The 18,618-nt window shown below is 41.1% G+C and overlaps 1 protein-coding gene across 7 annotated transcripts in view; it reads right to left on the bottom strand.

Moving 5' to 3' along the window:
• The window catches only part of LOC132385182 (rho guanine nucleotide exchange factor 12-like), a 136,758-nt gene that overhangs the window by 45,777 nt on the left and 72,363 nt on the right, over positions 1 to 18,618 (bottom strand). For all 7 annotated transcript variants that reach the window (XM_059957046.1, XM_059957047.1, XM_059957049.1 and 4 more), the window contains 7 exons: positions 14,253 to 14,387; positions 13,676 to 13,765; positions 13,482 to 13,592; positions 13,138 to 13,236; positions 12,109 to 12,151; positions 10,782 to 10,884; positions 595 to 735 (listed from right to left, as the gene is read on the bottom strand). In XM_059957046.1, the coding sequence (XP_059813029.1) occupies positions 595 to 735; positions 10,782 to 10,884; positions 12,109 to 12,151; positions 13,138 to 13,236; positions 13,482 to 13,592; positions 13,676 to 13,765; positions 14,253 to 14,387 (722 nt within the window). The remainder of the gene's footprint in view (positions 1 to 594; positions 736 to 10,781; positions 10,885 to 12,108; positions 12,152 to 13,137; positions 13,237 to 13,481; positions 13,593 to 13,675; positions 13,766 to 14,252; positions 14,388 to 18,618) is intronic.

Raw genomic sequence — 18,618 nt, 5'->3', positions numbered from 1 at the left:
ATACAACAGATTCAGAAGAAATTGTGAAGGAGAGAAAATGATGGCAAGTGTCATTATTTCAGGTAAGACTATGAAGGAAGTGGCTAACCAAAATGAAGATCTTGACTTTATTCTCAGACTAGAGGGAGGGCAAAATATCAGCAGGAAATGGGAAACTGAATGTCATATGAGTGAACGTAACAGATTTAAAACACATCAAATATGTCAGAAAAAAAAGCTAATGGTTTGTAACACAAGGACATGATATTTCCTCCTCAGGGTAAGGAAAGTAAGCAATATAAAAACTGCAGGTGTACTGGTCATGACCTTCCAAAACTTTCCAAATACCATCTATGAATTGGAAATTTGGAATTGCAATGCTGTTCTTTAAAGTGGGAGGAAGAAAAATCCAGAAAGTAGTTAGCGTAATTCATTAATCCAGGGTGACTAAAAATTTGAATTCTGAGCTGATCACAGCATGGCCTTATAACTGTCATCAGCTCTATCGAATCTCACTGAACTTTGTCATCTTTTCCAGAGATCAGTCTGCTTGTTTCCAGACAATTTGAAATTGACATTGATCATTTGAAGGCAAAATTTTACATAGCTACTTACAGGACCTCTTCAATCTTCTGTAACAAGTGCTCTGCACACACCCGTTCCTTCTGTTCCGCTGCAACACGGTCCCGGATTCGCTCTGCATCCAACTTTGCCAATTCATTCTCTCCGATTGTCATTCCCATATTCCGCTTTTGCCTGTTGGGATAATAGGTATAGAAACAGGTATAGATTAATTCTCTAAGAACCAGCCGACTTCATCATAAAATCTTAAGGAAAGGATTACCGATCAAGTAAATTAAACTTCTACAATTATTTATCAGGAAACAGCACGGATCAGGCCCTACTGGCCCTTCCAGTTGCACTGGCCAGCAACCCATTTTAACCCTAGCCTAATCACAGGGCAATTTACAATGACCAACTAACCGATCAACCATCACACCTTTGGACTGTGGGAGGAAACTAGAGCACCCGAGGAAATCCATGCTATCACGGGTTTTTAAAACAAACTCCTTACAGACAACAGCAGGAATTGAACCCTGCTGGGTCACTGGTACTATAATGTATTGTGCTAAACATGTTGCCTCAAACATACAGTGAAATGCATCGTTTGTAAATCAAATCAGCAAGGATTGCGCCGGGCAGCCCACAAGCATTGGCCCACTTCCAGCACCAAAACAGCATACCCACAACTCACTAAGCTTAAGCCTTGGAATGTGGGAGGAAACCAGAGCACCCAGAGGAAACCCACATGGTCTACAAACTCCTTACAGGCAGCAGCACAAATTGAAGCCATCACTACACTACCATGCCACCTCAATTAGACTCTTACCCTCATTCTGATACATAACAGATTGCGCAGGCTTTGAATACAAACCACAGGTGAACACTACATTGTAAGATCCGGGCAGATCCAGGATCACACAAGGACAAGGAAACAACACTGAATACAAACATTCCCTACAAAACCCCAGGAACTGAGTGGAATGGGATGGTGGCACAAGGTTGTAAGCAGGGAAAAAGGCTGGCAGTAATATTCTTCTCTCTAGTAAACTTATAAAAATGACTGGCTGCAAATATTTTCTGCAAAACTGCAAGGAATCTTGAAGGGACAGTAAAGGACCAGGGAAATGGGTTTGATAGTAGCTTATAATTTCGTGTTGGGCGGGTCACTTCCATTATACTGCATAGGACAGCTCCTAATGACCTGCATTAGTAGTTGTAGGAGCCACACATCTATTTTCTGTCCATTAAGCAAATAAGTGGAAAAGACCAGAGGTGCAGGGCCAAAAACAGATATTTTGAAGCATTGAGGAAGGTTGAAACATTGAGGCGAATGAGAAGGGGGTCAACAATCACTCCCAACGGAGGTCAACGGGGTGACAATGGTCAGCAGCCAGGTCGGTGGCATGCGCTCTTCAAGGAAGGGCTGAGTTTGTGGGGCCACTCTCCTCGTATGCTGACGGAAAAATGTTTTTGAAATTCTGAGATTCATGTGATTGTACTTTATATTGGTCTCCTTCAGTTTTTCAGTGTTTGCTGCCTTGTTGCCAATTGATTTTGGGGGGGTGGGGGGTGGTGAGTGTGAGAGTGTGAGTGAGTGAGTGAGTGAGTGAGTGAGTGAGTGAGTGAGTGAGTGAGTGAGTGAGTGAGTGAGTGAGTGAGTGAGTGAGTGAGTGAGTGAGTGAGTGAGTGAGTGAGTGAGTGAGTGAGTGAGTGAGTGAGTGAGTGAGTGAGTGAGTGAGTGAGTGAGTGTGTGTGTGTGTGTGTGTGTGTGTGTGTTTTTTTGTTTGTTTTTTGGGGGGTTTTAATGCTAGTGTTGCTGCTTTTACTGTGAGTGAGGAGGTTGTGGATGTGATGCTACCATCACTGTTTTTCTCTGCGAGGGAGAGGATAAGGTGGAGGGGGGGTTTGCGACTTTTGTTTCCTTTTTGTGCTGGAGGAGGGGAGAGTTGATGTCTTTTCTTTCAGCAACACCCATGGTCTTTCTGCATATTATGGCTATCTGGAGAATATGAATATCAAAGTCATACATGCATACTTTGAGAATAGTTACGTATTCATGTTTGGGGTTAACTTGTTAAGCGAAGTTAGTATAATTAATTAGCGTATTTAAAACAGTCAAAGGGGACTTCCGGTATGGCACAGATACAGCCAGCAGCATAATCAATAAAGGCTCCCAGATGGTCTCATTTCCCCCTAAATAAGAAACAGTTACTTAAATAGAAATGTGGGTCTTGTAGCATGAAAGGGGGAAACAAAAGACAGACGGGGAAAACAAAAGTTAAGACGAGAGGAAAACAGCAACAAAACTTGAAGTGATAAAATACCAACTGACGGTGAGGACACTAACGTCGGCACTAGCAAACAAACTGAACATGAGGATATGGAGGCTGTTCATGCTAACATCGTGGCCGAAATACAGGCGCTTCATTCGGATATGAAAAAAGAACTGAGTGATTCCGTGGGTTTTCTAAAGAAGGAACTGGTGGATTTCAGAGAAGAAATTAACCAGAAACTGAATGCTATTGTTGGTGATTTAAAAGAAATAATGGGCAGAGTTGAGGATATGGAGCAAAGGGTGACAGAAGTGGAGGAATGGAAGGCCGAGGCCGGGGACGTTCTTTCTCACGCACTGGCACTTCAGGAGATTATTCAAGCTCGGCTAACAAACCTGGAGGAATTTCTGAGGGGTCAGAAGGAGACAATATACAGGAATTTCTGGAAAAATTTATTAAAACAGAGTTGTCCCTTCCCCATGTTACCCTCGGCATACAACACTGCCATCGATCTCTTGGATCCAAACCACCACAAGCTTCCAACCCAAGGTCTGTGGTCATCTACAAAAATTAAAGAGTTGGTGCTTCACTCGGCTTGGAAAAAACAAGAAATTTATTACGACAGGAAAAGGGTATTTTTTGATCAAGACTATCTGACCGAAATACTTATGAAAAGAAAGGCTTACTCCACCATCAGAAAAACACTTAAAAGAATAGGAGCTCCAGTTCCAGACTCTTTTTCCAGCCAAACTTCGAGTGTTTTTTGACACTGGACAAGTCATCTACAGTAATGCATCAGAGGCGATGGAAGACCTGAAGAACAGGGGAGCTTTCCTGGACTGTCCCGGAATCGTAGCCACGGCGAATCTGAGGCGGCTTTCCTGGGAGGCAACAGGTGCAAAATCCCGTTGGGATCGAGAAACATGTCTGAAACGCATCTAGGACAAGCTAAAGGAATTTCGACGCAACAAAGATACTGCATGAGAGCTCTCAAAAGTATAGTGATAAAATATCCTTCAGCTAGGTCGGTAAAATCACATGTACCCTAACACCAAACGATAATTGACTTTGGATTAAGAACTTAAAAATAGAACATAAACGATTTTTGCTCTGTAAGCTCTTATTACTATAACTGACCACAAACCTGGGAGCTGATCTTTGATTTTGTTCTTTTTTATGCACTGTCCTGATTTCAATTATTCAGAGGCATCAACCTGCACTAGGAAGAGTTCCTTCGGGTTTAAGGGCTTCCTTCCTGACTTAGAAGTTTAGTTTAAACTTCAAAGATGGAAGTCACAGATGTTATATGTGTTGTTTACATGTTAAATGTTAGCTTGTTGTACAGACAGAAGTTCATTTGTTTAGGTCATCTAAGGATATTTAACCATTTATATAAACTCTTTTTTATTGGTGTGGAATGCCATATCAAGAATACAGAGTAATCACCCTTAATGTGAATGGGTTACAGAACCCAATCAACAGGAGTAAAGCTATAGTTAAAATGAAGCGAGAAAAGCAAGATATACCTTTTTGGCAAGAAACTCACCTTTCAAAGATTGACCATGAGAAATTACGCAAATTGGGATTTAATAATTGTTATTACTCTTCTTTTGAGGGGGAAACACAAGGGGAGTTACAATATTAATTCTCAAATAAAGTAAATTTCCAGTTCTCCTCACAGATTACAGACAAAGAAGGGCATTGTTTACTGGTGAAGGGTTTTATTGATCATAAAGTTACTCTACTGAATGTTTACAGACCACCAGGAAATGATAAACAGCTGATTAAGAAGAATTTTAATATGATAGCTATGGAAACATCTGGTGTGGTAACATGTGGGGAGGGGACTGGAATATTCAATTACACCCTTCCCTGGACTCCTCCAATAGAACAAAAAAAATAAACCGGGAAACATTACATGTCAAGAAACTGCTCAAAGAAATAGGCATGATAAGATATATGGAGAGAGTTACATGCACTTGATAAATGGTTCACCTTTTTTTCTCACCCCCATTCTGTGTACTCAAGAATAGATTTTTTTAAATGTTTAATTCAGAGAGACACAGGATTATAAAATGCGATATAGGGGTAAGAGACATCTCTGACCACACAGGGGTTTACTTAACATTACATTTAGACAACAAACCCAAAGATACCTTGTGGAGACTTAATATCAGTCTTTTGAATGATCTCCTGTGTTTAAAATACCTAAAGAAAGAGTTTGAAGATTATATGATATTTAATGATAATAGAACGGTGTCCCCCCAGCACTCTGGGATGCTGCAAAAGCTGTTATTAGGGGTAAACTCATAAAGTGGTCAGCTCAGAAGAAAAAGGAAAAAGAGAAACAAATCAAGGATCTTACTGAAAAATTACAATTTTTGGAAAGTAAGCATATGGAGTATAATGACAGTAATGTCTTGAATCAAATTTTGGATACAAAACAAATTCTAAATAATATTTATGAAAGTGAAGTTGAAAAGAGAGCTAAGTTTGTTAAACAAAATTTCTATGAGAATGGTCCCAAATCTAAGAAATTACTTGCATGGAGAATACATAAATAACAGGCTGAGAGATCTATACATAGGATGAAAGACCCCCAGACTAATAAGATGCTTCATAAATTGGAAGACATTCAAAAATCTTACAAAATGTACTACACAATGTTATACGCTTAGCCCAAAGCTGCAGAGTTAGCAGACATATCTAATTTCTTAACATCCTTAGATTTACCATCAGTAGGAACGGAGCAAAATAAACTAATAACCCAGGAGATAACAGAAGAAGAAATAGGTAATGCTATATCAGCATTAAAAACAAATAAAATCTCAGGTGCTGATGGCTATCCAGCAGAATGGTACAAAACTTTGAGAGATAATAATACCAATACCTGAGAAATGTTTTAATTATGTTTTCGGAGGAGGGAAGACTCCATTGTCCTGGAATCAAGCAATAATTTCAGTAATTCCTATAAGTGGTAAGGATCAGACTGAATGCAGTTCCTATAGGCCCACATCTGTTCTAAACATAGATTATAGATTATTTGCATCAATATCAGTAAAAAGATTGGAAAATATAATTCCAGATCTAATTGACTCAGATCAAACAGGTTTTGTAAAAAGTAGGCAAATCCAGGAAAATGTGAGATGAGCCCTTCATCTCATTGACCTTATGAGCAATAACAACCTGGAATCTGCAGTTAGCCTTGATGCTGAAAAGACTTGGTACGATGGGAATATCTCTACTTGGTACCTAAACGGTTTTGCTTTAATAATCAGGTACTTGGATGTCTGAAATCTTTATACTCTTCCCCTACAGCCAGAATTAAAACAAATGGGAATTTATCTAAAACAAAGGTTCTTGAAAGGGGATGTCAACAAGGATGCCCCCTAAGCCCCAAGTTTTTCACTCTTTTTATCGAGCCATTGGCCCAGGCAATTAGTGAAGACAAGATTATAACAGGTGTACTTATCAGAGATACAGAATATAAGCAACACACACAAAATGCTCGTGGAATGCAGCAGGCCAGGCAGTATATATAGGAAGAAGCACTGTCAACGTTTTGGGCCAAGACCTGATGAAAGGTCTCGGCCCGAAACGTCAACAGTGCTTCTCCTTATAGATGCTGCCTGACCTGCTGCGTTCCACCAGCATTTTGTGTGTGTTGCTTGAATTTCCAGCATCTGCAGATTTCCTCGTGTTTACAGAATATAAGATTTGTTTATATCCGGATGACATTCTCGTGACTCTTACCAATTATTATCCCTGCTGAAAGAATTTGGTTCTTACTCTGGCTATAAATTAAATTTACATAAAACCCCAAACTTTAAATTTTAATTATGAACCACAAGAAAACATTTTCAGAATAAGTAAATTCAAATGGAAAAGTAATATTAAATACCCAGGAGTGCAAATACCTGAAGACTTGTCTACTATCTACGAACATAATTATATTCCCATAACAGCTGATATTAAGGCAGACTTAAATAGATGGTCATTGCTGCCAATGAATATGTATAATCGAATAGAAGCCATAAAGATGAATGTATTACCTAGATTGCTTTCTTTTTCAATCATTGCCTGTTGAAGTACCTTTTAAGCAATTTAATGAATGCAAAAGAATGATTTCAACATTTACTTGGGGAAAACAGAGACCAAGAATTAGATTTCAGACATTACAGCTGCCTAAGGATAAAGGTGGATTTGCTCTGAAGACTGTTACAGAGCAGCACAGCTGTGCCGTCTGGTCTGTTGGTGTGACCCTAATTGTGAGGCAAAGTGAAAGGATTTAGAACAAAGTCTAATAAATATCTCTCTCCAATCTTTACTGGGGTACAAAACACTCCCAAAGAAGTATTTAAATAAACTGACTAGGTGGACAACAGTCCCTCTAAACATCTGTTATAAAGAATTTAAAGAACCAAATTTGAAAGAAATGTAAGAATACTACGTTGGGTGGCACATGACACAGAATTCCTCCCAGTACAATTGGATGGTAGATTTACACATTGGACAAGTAAGGGAATCACCTCATACTGTACAATATCCTTCATTAAGGGTTTGGAGTCCTTTCAACAGCTCACAGAAACATATCACTTAGAGAAACAAGACTTCTTTAGATATCTTCAACTAAGACATTTTAATAATAATATTAAAACTATTGGAGAGAAAGGTCTGATTAATATATTCATTGATGTGTATAAAGGTAATATTAAAAAGAAACTGATAACCAGGATGTACTTGATTTTACAGTCTAACAGGGGTCTCTCCACAATGTACATTAAATCAAAATAGGAGAAAGAGGCCAACATAAAACTGACAGAGATGATTGGTTAAACATGTGCAGAACACATTCGACTACTTCAGGCTCAGGTCTGTGGAGGGAATTCACCTGGAAGATTTTTCATAACGCCAAAAATAAAGTTACGAAGTCACAGACCTGAACACGGTCAATGTTGGAGAATGTGTGATAATATGTTGGCTGATCATTTTCATATTTTCTGGGATGTCCAAAGATTTTGTCTTATTGGTTAGATGTGGTAACAGAGATCAAGTTAACAATCAGCCCAGAAATTAATTCTGACTTTAACGTTATTTATTTGGGTAATGTACCAAAATGGGCTCAAAAAACATGAAAGATATTTGTTACAAATACTACTAGCAGCCAGTAAGAAAGCGATTACAGGAGTCCCCCATTTTTTGAACATTCACTTTACAACACCTCGCTGTTACGAGAGACCTACATTAGTTACCTGTTTTCGCTAACAGAGGGTGTCTTCACTGTTACGAAAAAAGGCAGTGCGCGCCCCAAGCAGACAAGCTCCTGCCCCGGAACTGCATTCTAGCCAGCATTGCTTAAACACGTGTCTGTGAGCATCTGTGCTTTATGTCGATTTATTTTGTGCATCCGTTAGCAAGAAAGCACTTGTGCCACGTGTTTCTGCCAAGAGCATTTGCGCCGAGTGTTTTGCTGCGAGTGCTGCCGAAAGCACTTGCGCCACGTGTTTCTGCCAAGAGCATTTGCGCCGAGAACGTTTGCACTGAGTGTTTTTGCTACAAGTGCTGCCGAGAACGCTTGCGCCGAGCGTTTTTGCCATGAGCGCTTGCGCCGAGTCTTTCTGCCGACAACGTTTGCACCGAGTGTTTCTGCCAAGACTGCTTGCGCTGTGTTTTGCTGTAAGCGCTGCCGAAAGCACTTGCGCCACGTGTTTCTGCCAAGAGCATTTGCGCCAAGTCTTTCTGCTGAGAACGCTTGCGCTGAGCATTTTTGCCGTGAGCGCTTGCACCGAGTCTTTCTGCCGACAACGTTTGCACCGAGTGTTTCTGCCAAGACTGCTTGCGCCGTGTTTTGCTGTAAGCGCTGCTGAAAGCACTTGCGCCACGTGTTTCTGCCAAGAGCATTTGCGCCGTCTTTCTGCCGAGAACGTTTGCGCCAAGTGTTTTTGCTGCAAGTGCTGCTGAGAAGGCTTGCGCCGAGCATTTTTGCCATGAGCGCTTGCGCCGAGTCTTTCTGCCGAGACCATTTGCACCGAGTGTTTCTGCCAAGACTGCTTGCGCCGTGTTTTGCTGCGAGCGCTGCCAAGAGCGTTTGCGCCACGTGTTTTTGCCAAGACTGCTTGTGCCGTGTTTTGCTGCACGTCCTGCCGAAAGCACTTGTGCCACGTGTTTCTGCCAAGAGCATTTGCGCCGTCTTTCTGCCGAGAACGTTTGCGCCAAGTGTTTTTGCTGCAAGTGCTGCTGAGAAGGCTTGCGCCGAGCATTTTTGCCATGAGCGCTTGCGCCGAGTCTTTCTGCCGAGACCATTTGCACCGAGTGTTTCTGCCAAGACTGCTTGCGCCGTGTTTTGCTGCGAGCGCTGCCAAGAGCGTTTGCGCCACGTGTTTTTGCCAAGACTGCTTGTGCCGTGTTTTGCTGCACGTCCTGCCGAAAGCACTTGTGCCACGTGTTTCTGCCAAGAGCATTTGCGCCGAGTGTTTCTGCCGAGAACATTTGCGCCAAGTGTTTTTGCTGCAAGTGCTGCTGAGAAGGCTTGCGCCGAGCATTTTTGCCATGAGCGCTTGCGCCGAGTCTTTCTGCCGAGACCATTTGCACCGAGTGTTTCTGCCAAGACTGCTTGCGCCGTGTTTTGCTGCGAGCGCTGCCAAGAGCGTTTGCGCCACGTGTTTTTGCCAAGACTGCTTGTGCCGTGTTTTGCTGCACGTCCTGCCGAAAGCACTTGTGCCACGTGTTTCTGCCAAGAGCATTTGCGCCGAGTGTTTCTGCCGAGAACATTTGCGCCAAGTGTTTTTGCTGCAAGTGCTGCTGAGAAGGCTTGCGCCGAGTCTTTCTGCTGAGAGCGCTTGCGTGAGATTTTGGCTGCCGTTATTTCTACTTTACATAGGCTGTGTATTTTTGTGTGTTATTTGGTATGATTTGGCAGGTTCATAGCTTAAAGGTTATTGGAAAGAGCGCTTTTGCCGAGAGAGCTTGCACCACTTGTTTCTGCCAAGAGTGACTGCACTGAGTGTTTTTGCCATGAGCGCTCGCGCCGAGTGCTTCCGCCGAGACCGCTTGCGTGAGATTTTTGCTGCGGTGGACAGTTGCTGCAATGATTGCAGAAAAGTATTCCTACTTTAAATAGGCTGTGTATTTATCAGATCATTCCTGCTTTTACTATTTGTTACTGTTATTTTAGGTTTTCTGTGCTATTTGGCATGATTTGGTAGGTTATTTTTTGGGTCTGTGAATGCTCACAAATTTTTCCCATATAAATAAATGGTAATTGCTTCTTCACTTTCCGGCTTACGAACCATTTCATAGGAACACTCTACCTTCGAATAGCAGGGGAAACCTGTATCAGGAAGTGGCTAAGCAAAGAGTCTCCTACAGTCCTGGAATGGATAGAAATAGCTTAAGAAATTTGTTATGTAACGATTGACTTTCTCTCTGAAACATGCCACTAAAAAATTTGAAAGATATTGGGAAAATTGGACATCTTATTTGAGCCTGAAATGACTTTGTTTTATTTCTTCTTATGACAGAACCTGCAGAATGGACTTAAGAGTTATGGATCTTACAGTCCCCTGAGACTCTGAAGGACAATTATGGACCTAAGAGTTTGGTTAACCTTGATACAGCAATGTAATCAATTTTGCTATTCATTGTTTCTGTTATGAGATACGAATTTTACTTCACCCATGATGACCATGTCTGTCTGTTTTTATCCTGTTTGTTCTGTTATTGGCAGAACGATAAAAGTTTAAAAAAAAAGTCAACAACAAAAATCATTTGCTGTGGCTCACTCTCCCTAATTAAACTAACAACTAAAACAAAGCATGAATACTCAACTATACTCATTTGCTTCTATCACACCCCAACCCACGTGACACATTACCATAACCAACGTGCCACGAAATACAATATAGTCAGAAAAAAGAAAAATGGCTCCTACAGTAGTTAGTAATGACAGCCAGACTAGTTGTTTACCTGAAATCTTCCAGATGTGTCTGCACATCAGGCAGGACACTGTCCTGCATCCCCTGCACACAGCTACGTTGCACTTCCTCAGACATATCTCCTTTTCTACGCTCTGAAATGATTGAACAAAGATAACAAGACAATTATGCTGACGCATTTACCGTTCATTCAACAACATTTAATTCAAGCTGCAAGCTCCACATTACTAGAAACAAACTGCATTTACCTCTGGTTAATAACTTCCTGTAGAAGTGCTAGAAATGTCTGCCTTGCAGAGAAACTGATCCCTCACTTACACTCCTGGTACAGTGGAATCTGATGCCACTGTCTTGTAATGAAGCACAAATATGCTGGAGGGAGGTGACAGAGGCACCCACACCTGCCCCTCAGCTTTATGCCTGCAATTGATTATTTTGTTAAATTTTATTTTTAATTAACTTGCAGCCCCTTTGAATGCTTTTAGATTTTTTTTGTAATTATTTAAGACTGTACGTCTTTCACACACATCGGACTATCTCAGTCATTTAAAAACAATTTAATGGCCTTTTGACAGCTGTATTGGTCCGTGTGATGCAGATTACATACTACTGGTTGGTTGGTTGTTTATGACTCTGATACAGTGGCAAACAAAGAATTAATGCATCTCCAGTTCGGAATCATTTGTAATTTGCAGGTAGTGACATCTTCGTACACCTGAAGACCACGTTCTCTCGAATGTTGGAAATCACAGGCTTGGGAGGTGCTGCTGAAGAAATCTGGCAAGTTGCTACAGAGTAACTTGTAGTGTGGGTGCCATGTTGTACCGAATATCAATGAGCAACAATACCCAAAAATAAAGGAACCTCAATTTAGAGTTGGAGAATCTGGATTGCTACTTTTTGTGTCAATAAATGCTATTCTCATTCTTTCCATGTTCTAGCATTCAAAGAGGTGACTGTACCTGGATTCTCAAGTACAGATTCAAGAATCAACTACATTTGTTATCAAAGAATGTATAAATTATACAACTTTGAGATCTGCTTGCTCACAGGTAGCCACAAAGCAAGAAATCCAAAAGATCCCCATTAACTAAAAAAAGAATAAAAAAATAAAAAACCAACACCTGATGCACAAGAAAAGAAAACACAAATCACGGCAACAATTGAAGTGAACACAGCATTCCGAACCAAAATTGAGTCCCCCCAATCCAAAATCGGAGCAGCCCAGAACACACCCAAAGCCTCACTTATCATTTTAGTGGGCATGGGGCCCAGCAGCGGGCAGTCTTCATAGCCTCAGCACCATGGAGAGATTACATAGGTTGTATAAGTGAAATGCATTGGGTTTGGGGACTTACCTAGTTCTACACTGATCCATTCTGGAACCTGAACTCTGAGATTCTGGAACAGAACAGAAATGAAATGAATAAATGTAAAGTGCTAGCGAGCCAAGTAGCATAAAAAGCAAGATGCAAACAACATTGAAGCTCAAATCATTAATTGTTCACAAACATACATTCCTTTGTATCCACAGCAGTGGATATCAAACCAATGCAGTACCCACTGTTCATTATTTCATACACATTTAGATCTGGAATTTAAAAAACAACAGAACAAAAAAAATTGGTATTATTGCTCCCCTTCTCAATAGGGTCACATCTTTCTCCTCTCAGAATCATAATGCAAAGCCCATTTCTCTAGTCTGGTGAACGCACAGTGCCTCTGATTGTGTGAAAAACTCAAAGCAACTGGAATAACAAATAAGCAGAGATTGGAAATTCTGGGTTTCTATAGATTCTCAAGGCTAAGGAATCTTTACCCCAGTTGTTTATGAGACCAGGCACAATAGCTAAAGGAGAAAAGGAGCCAACAAGATTGCAAACAAGGTGGGTTCCAATTTTCATTATATTCATGAGGTAACAACAACCAGTCATGTGCTCACTCCAGATTACTTCTATTTTTCCCCACCAGAGGAATTTCCAGTTAGAAATCAATTTCACCAAGCAACCATAATTCCAGGATGTGAAGCTATCAGCCTCAGAACAATTTGATTTAAAATTGGTCTCTACGCAGAATATTGGAAAATATCTATCTATATGGGTAGTGAACAAAAGCCACGAAACTGCAGACATACCTCCTGAAGCAATATTTATTCCAAAGTGCCATATATAGAGTTGCACTTGGGTTATATACTTACAAAGAAAGTGTCAGGAAGAATGCTACTTGTCCTTTCGATTATAGAAGGACCGGTTAAATATAAAATTGTAACTGTGAACTACACTAGAATACAAACAGGAATATTCAGGTTGTTCCAGACAGCACATAACCCGTGTCAGAAATCTCGGTAATTCAGATACAGAAAATGCAGCTGCAAATGAGAGACTCACCGATCCCTTCTCCAAGAAAAGATGGCAAAACTCTAGAAACATCCGTCGATGATCCTTAGAGTTTGTGTGATTGTAGAGATCAGCATAGAGGTAACAGAGCTGGGTAGAAAACAATAAATTGCCATTTATTAACAACAACTACCAGCATAATCATTTCTTGCCCATTAACTGGACAGAAACAGTCCTTTACATCACTGCCAACAATAATACTAAAAATATCACCCTTGCCAAACACCAATACTACCCCTATATGAACTCCAGTACCAATTTTCACCACCAGCCCCCAATCCTTATCACTAACACTACCCAGACTTTACCCCCTCACTCTGTTCCATGGTCCTTACCAATGGAGCTGCCTCAAACTGTGACACGACATGATGTAGAAATGCAACCAAATGTGCCGGCCTGGATTTCACAAGGTCGATGGTTTGGAAACAGCTGCACTGAACGTCAATCTGTAAAGTGAGCAGACGGAGGTTAAGATCCAAGGAGGTTCACACTACCTGCAACCAAACTAACTTCAAAAAGCCGCACTTACTTGCTCAGCCTCTGTATCAAAATCATCATCTTCAGCACCAATTATTGGTACTGGAACTCGTGGGGGAGTGACCCCTGAGGACAGTGAATCCTTCAGATGGAAAGAAGAAAAGATCAAAATTACAAAAACTACAGTTAAATACTTTACACTGACACCAGCCCCTGCACTTTTTGTAACTCCAGCTTCCTTCCATCAGACTTTCCTTGTGTTCCCTTGCTTAGGGGAGGACATTGCCCTGGGATGGGTTAAGGCTACAGCTGCCCTGGCTGGTGGAGGACTATTCTCTTCTGAACAAGTTGGGTGTCACCTTTAAAACTTCATCTACAACGTTAACACTTCCTGACAGCACACATTCTTGCAGTACCCTTCACGTCACATAACAAAAACAATATGCTCAGTACCTCTGTGGACTTGCGGACAAAGTTTGCTTAGAAAATTTACAGCTGAACAGTAAACACGAATTCAAATGCAGTTCAAAAATAATTGTTTACTGCAATTGACAGAAAGGTCAGGAAGAACTTGCGCCTTCCTGGAGAACAACGGAAAATGCCTTCCAATGGTCAGAGATAAACCATACCCAGTCCTGGCTCTCATCGACTTCCATACTCTCACAAAAACTGCCAGCATCTTTTGGGAAGATCTTGGGGCTGCTGTTCAGAGAGTCTCGGTGAAATAGACCATCACATGGGGGAGACGGGCTGCTTATCATAGACTGCAGAAAGAAACAAGAATCTATAAAAATACAGCATCTAATAAGCACCTTTCACAGCCAAATGGGCCTCTGTTAATCAATCACTTTTTGAAGTGCATTTTCAATTCAGAACCATAGAATCACTGAAATGCAAAGGCATAGCAAGCCAACATTAGGAATGCTGTCATCAGGGAAACAAGGCAGACAATTTGGTAATAGCAGGAACCAACAAACAGCAATGAGGTATCGCAAGGTCTAGAGTACATCCTGAGTAGGGACGGCAATATGTTATTACTAACACTCATTAAAGTCATGCAAATAAACCTGTTTTATTTCAAAAAGTGAGAATAAGTCCCATTCACATCCTTGAAATAGTGTTGAAGCTTTAATATCCTCAGAAGAGAAAACGTGGAACATCAAGTTTAATGTCTCAGAACTGCTTGAGAATTACATCCAAAATGTTTGTGTTCAAGGGCTCCAGACTGAGTTGCACTGACAATTACTTGGACTCTAAGCAACAATAAAAAACAGGTGATCCCTCAACCACAAGGTCACTGAACCAGCCAAAAACACTGAAAAATATAATTCAGTAAATTTAAATTAATGTAATTCAATCAAAAGCTGTAAACTATACTGGGATCAATGGATACATTTTCCAGCCAACTACTAGGAAATTCAAGGAAGCTAGAATTCCAGCATTTGGAATGAAAGCCATCAGCAGCTGCACGGAAGTTCAACATGTGCACACTTCTGCGGAAGCCCTGAACTTCCTGAGGGAAAACATCAGATTCAGCAACTGTTCTCATTTTAATGGAGAAGAAAGTCTGGTAGGCAAGGCTCAGGCCATGTACAATTGATTTAGATTAACATACTTTAATTTTTAGTTTGTTTTCACAAACTACGCAAATTTTAAATGTAGATTTTTAAAAAATAAAAAACAGAGAATTTGATTGTGACTATCAGGCTGTCTAACAGTTTTGAAAATCTCTTCAGTCTGGAGGGATGGTGTAACTAATTGTTATTCAAACATTTCTGTGGAACTTGCAATTGAAGTCACTAATGTTGTGCAGGATCTTGCAAATGAGATTGCTGCAGACTATTTGTTCAAATTGCTCTTGCTGGAGCATCTTCACTCACCGAATCACTCACTACCTCTGGAAATTCTGGGGCAATAAATAACTTCCCAAAACCAATGATCAGAAGAACACAATGGCTGAACTATGACTGTCTCAAAGTCAAAAGAAAACATTTATACAGGGCCATTCGGAATACCTCAGTTTTCTTTATTTATTTTTAAGGGACAATTAACTACGTCTGAAGTGTAGTTGCAGTGGTGCTAGAAAGCTTGTGAACCCTGCACAATTTTCTCTATTTCTGCATAATTATGACCTAAAATATGATCAGATCTTCATGCAAGTCCTAAAACCAAATAAAGAGCACCCAAATAAATAAATAACACAAAAAAAACTTGTTCTTTTGTTTATTGAGAAAAATGATCCAATATGACATGTACTTGGAAAAAGTGTGTGAATCTTTCAGTAACTTGTATGACCCCCTTGTACAGCAACACTTCAACCAAACATTTCTGGTGACTGTTGATCAGTCCTACACATTGTCTTAGAGGAATTTTAGGCCATTCCTCCTTATAAAACTGCTTCAACTCTGGGATGTTGGTGTGTTTCCTTGCATGACCTGCTTGCTTCAAGTCTTTCCACAACATTTCTATAGGATTAAGGTCAGGACTTTGACACTGCCATTCCAAAACACATTGTTTTTCTTCTTTTTAAACCATTGTTGTTGATTTACTCGTCTTTCAGATCATTGTCTTGTTGCCTTATCCAACTATTAAGCTTCAGGTGACAGACTGCTACCTTGACATTTTCCTGTAAAATGTCTGGATATGATTTTGAATTCATTGTTCCCTCAACGATTGCAAGCTGTCCGGGCCCTGAGACAGCAAAGCAGCCTCAAACCGTGATGCTCCTTCCACCATGCTTCACAGTTGGGATGAGGTTTTGGTGTTGGTGTGCAGTGCCCTTTTTCCTCTAAACATAGCAGTGTGCACTTCTGCCAAAAAGTTCAACTTTTGCCTCATCTGACCACAGAACACTGTCCCAGAAAAGCAGAATATCCAGGTGATCTTTTGCAAACTTGACATGTGCAGCAATGTTCTTTTTCTGGAGAGCAGTGGTTTCCTCCGTGGTGTCCTTCCATGAACATCATTCTTGGTCAGTGTTCTTCTTAGAGTAGACACATGAACAGAGACTTTAGCAAGTTCAAGAGATTTCTGTAGGCCTTTTACTGTTACCCTTGGGTTCTTTTTCACCTTCTTCAGCATTGCACATTGTGCTCTTGGTGTGATCTTCGCAGGATCCCCACTCCTAGGGAGAGTAGCAACAGTACTGAGTTTCCTCCTTATGTAGACAATTTCTCTTACTGTGGACTGATGAATACTCAGGTCTTTAGAAATACTTTTGCAGCCTTTTCCAGCTTCATGAACCTCTACAATTCTTCTTCCAAGCTCTTCTGAAAGTTGTTTTGTTCGAGACATGGTGCATATAAACAAATCTTTCTGGAGAAGAGCAGGCTCTGTCAGTAACCTGACTTTGTGTGTCTTTCTTTCTTAATAGAGCAGAGTACCTCTACAACCCACGCTTCCAATCTCAGCTCATTGACTGGAACACCTGGCTCCATGTAGCTTTTACAAAAGGCATTATCCTAAAGATTCACATACTTTTTCCAACAAATACATGTAACGTTGGATAATTTTTCTCAATAAATAAATGAACAAGTATAATGTTTTGTGTGTTATTTTGTGGATTACTGACTACCTGACAGATAGACTCCAGCTTGTACAGCTGGATAGTTCTGTCTGAGATGGTGGTGAGTGGCACTGGAGCTCCACAAGGGACTGTCCTGTCTCCGTTTCTTTTCACACTGTACACCCTCAGACTTTCAGTACAAATATGAGTCTTGCCACTTGCAGAAGTTCTCTGATGACTCTATGGTGGTTGGGACCATCAGAGACGGGCAGGAGTCAGAGTACCGAGGACTGGTGGACAAATTTGTGGAGTGATGAGGGAGGAATCACTTGTTCCTGAACGTGGCTAAAACCAGGGAGATGGTGATTGATTTCAGGAGGAAGAGGACTGGTACGAGTCCTGTATACATTCTCAAGAGTAGTTGCGGTGGTGGAGGAGTACAAATACTTGGGTGTTCGCCTCAACAACAGACTTGACTGGAAAACCAACACCAAGGCTGTTTACAAGAAGGGGATGAGCAGACTATTATTTTTAAGGAAGCTGAGATCCTTCAATGTGTGCAACAGGATTCTGGACATCTTTTACCAGTCTGTTGTAGCGAGTCAGCCTTCTTTGCAGCTTTATGTAGAGGGTGCAGCATCAGTGCTGGTGATGCAAAAAGACTAAATAAACTCATCAGAAAGGCTGGATCCGTCCTTGGCTACAAACCGGACTCTTGAGTTAGTGGTGGAGAGGAGGTCACTAAACAAACTGTTATCCATTATGGACAAACAGGCACATCCTCTCCATGACCTACTGAATAAGCAGCAGAGAACGCTTTCAAACAGACTCATTCAGCTCCAATGTTACAAGAATCATTACAGAAAATCTTTCCCACGTAATGCAATAAGCATATACAACAGTTCATCTCTGTGCAACAGGAGAACACACACCATAGTACAATAGTCCCTGTTTTATTATTTCATACATTATTGCACAATATTGCACACTAGTAAACTATTCTGTATTTTATTAGTTAATTATATGTATTAATTAAAATATATATATTACTGTGAGTGGGTGGCAGTATTTGCTCACAGGGAGTGTGTGAAACGTCTAGTGCAGCAGTGTAGTAGTTCTTGTCCTTAGTGCACGTTGCATACCGCATAGTGCTCTCTGCTTACAGATCTTGCCGCTGGCTAGCCTTTTCAACAGAGGGTGAAAAGAGGAGCCGAGTGTGTAAGCCTCCTCCTGCCAGTACAGAGCCTCTCCACCACCAAGACACCTGTAGTGCCTCCTCGGGGCCACACACAGAAACTGGGTATCTCACGGTCCCAGGCTAAACTACAGGGGATCTCGGAGCGGCAGTGGGCCCCAGAGACGTGGCGTGCAGGCCCACCACTGTGTGGACATGCCCTGGTGCCCGTCAACCACTGTCCCAGCTGTGGGTAAATAGCCCCACTGCCTTGTGACAAGTCTGTCGAATCAAGGCTAAGGGAGCACACCCTGAC

The sequence above is a fragment of the Hypanus sabinus genome, chromosome X2, assembly GCF_030144855.1.
Source record: "Hypanus sabinus isolate sHypSab1 chromosome X2, sHypSab1.hap1, whole genome shotgun sequence".
NCBI classification, from domain to species: Eukaryota; Metazoa; Chordata; class Chondrichthyes; order Myliobatiformes; family Dasyatidae; genus Hypanus; species Hypanus sabinus.
The sequence above is the reverse complement of the archived record's forward strand: the minus strand, read 5'-3'. Positions and strand labels throughout refer to the sequence as shown.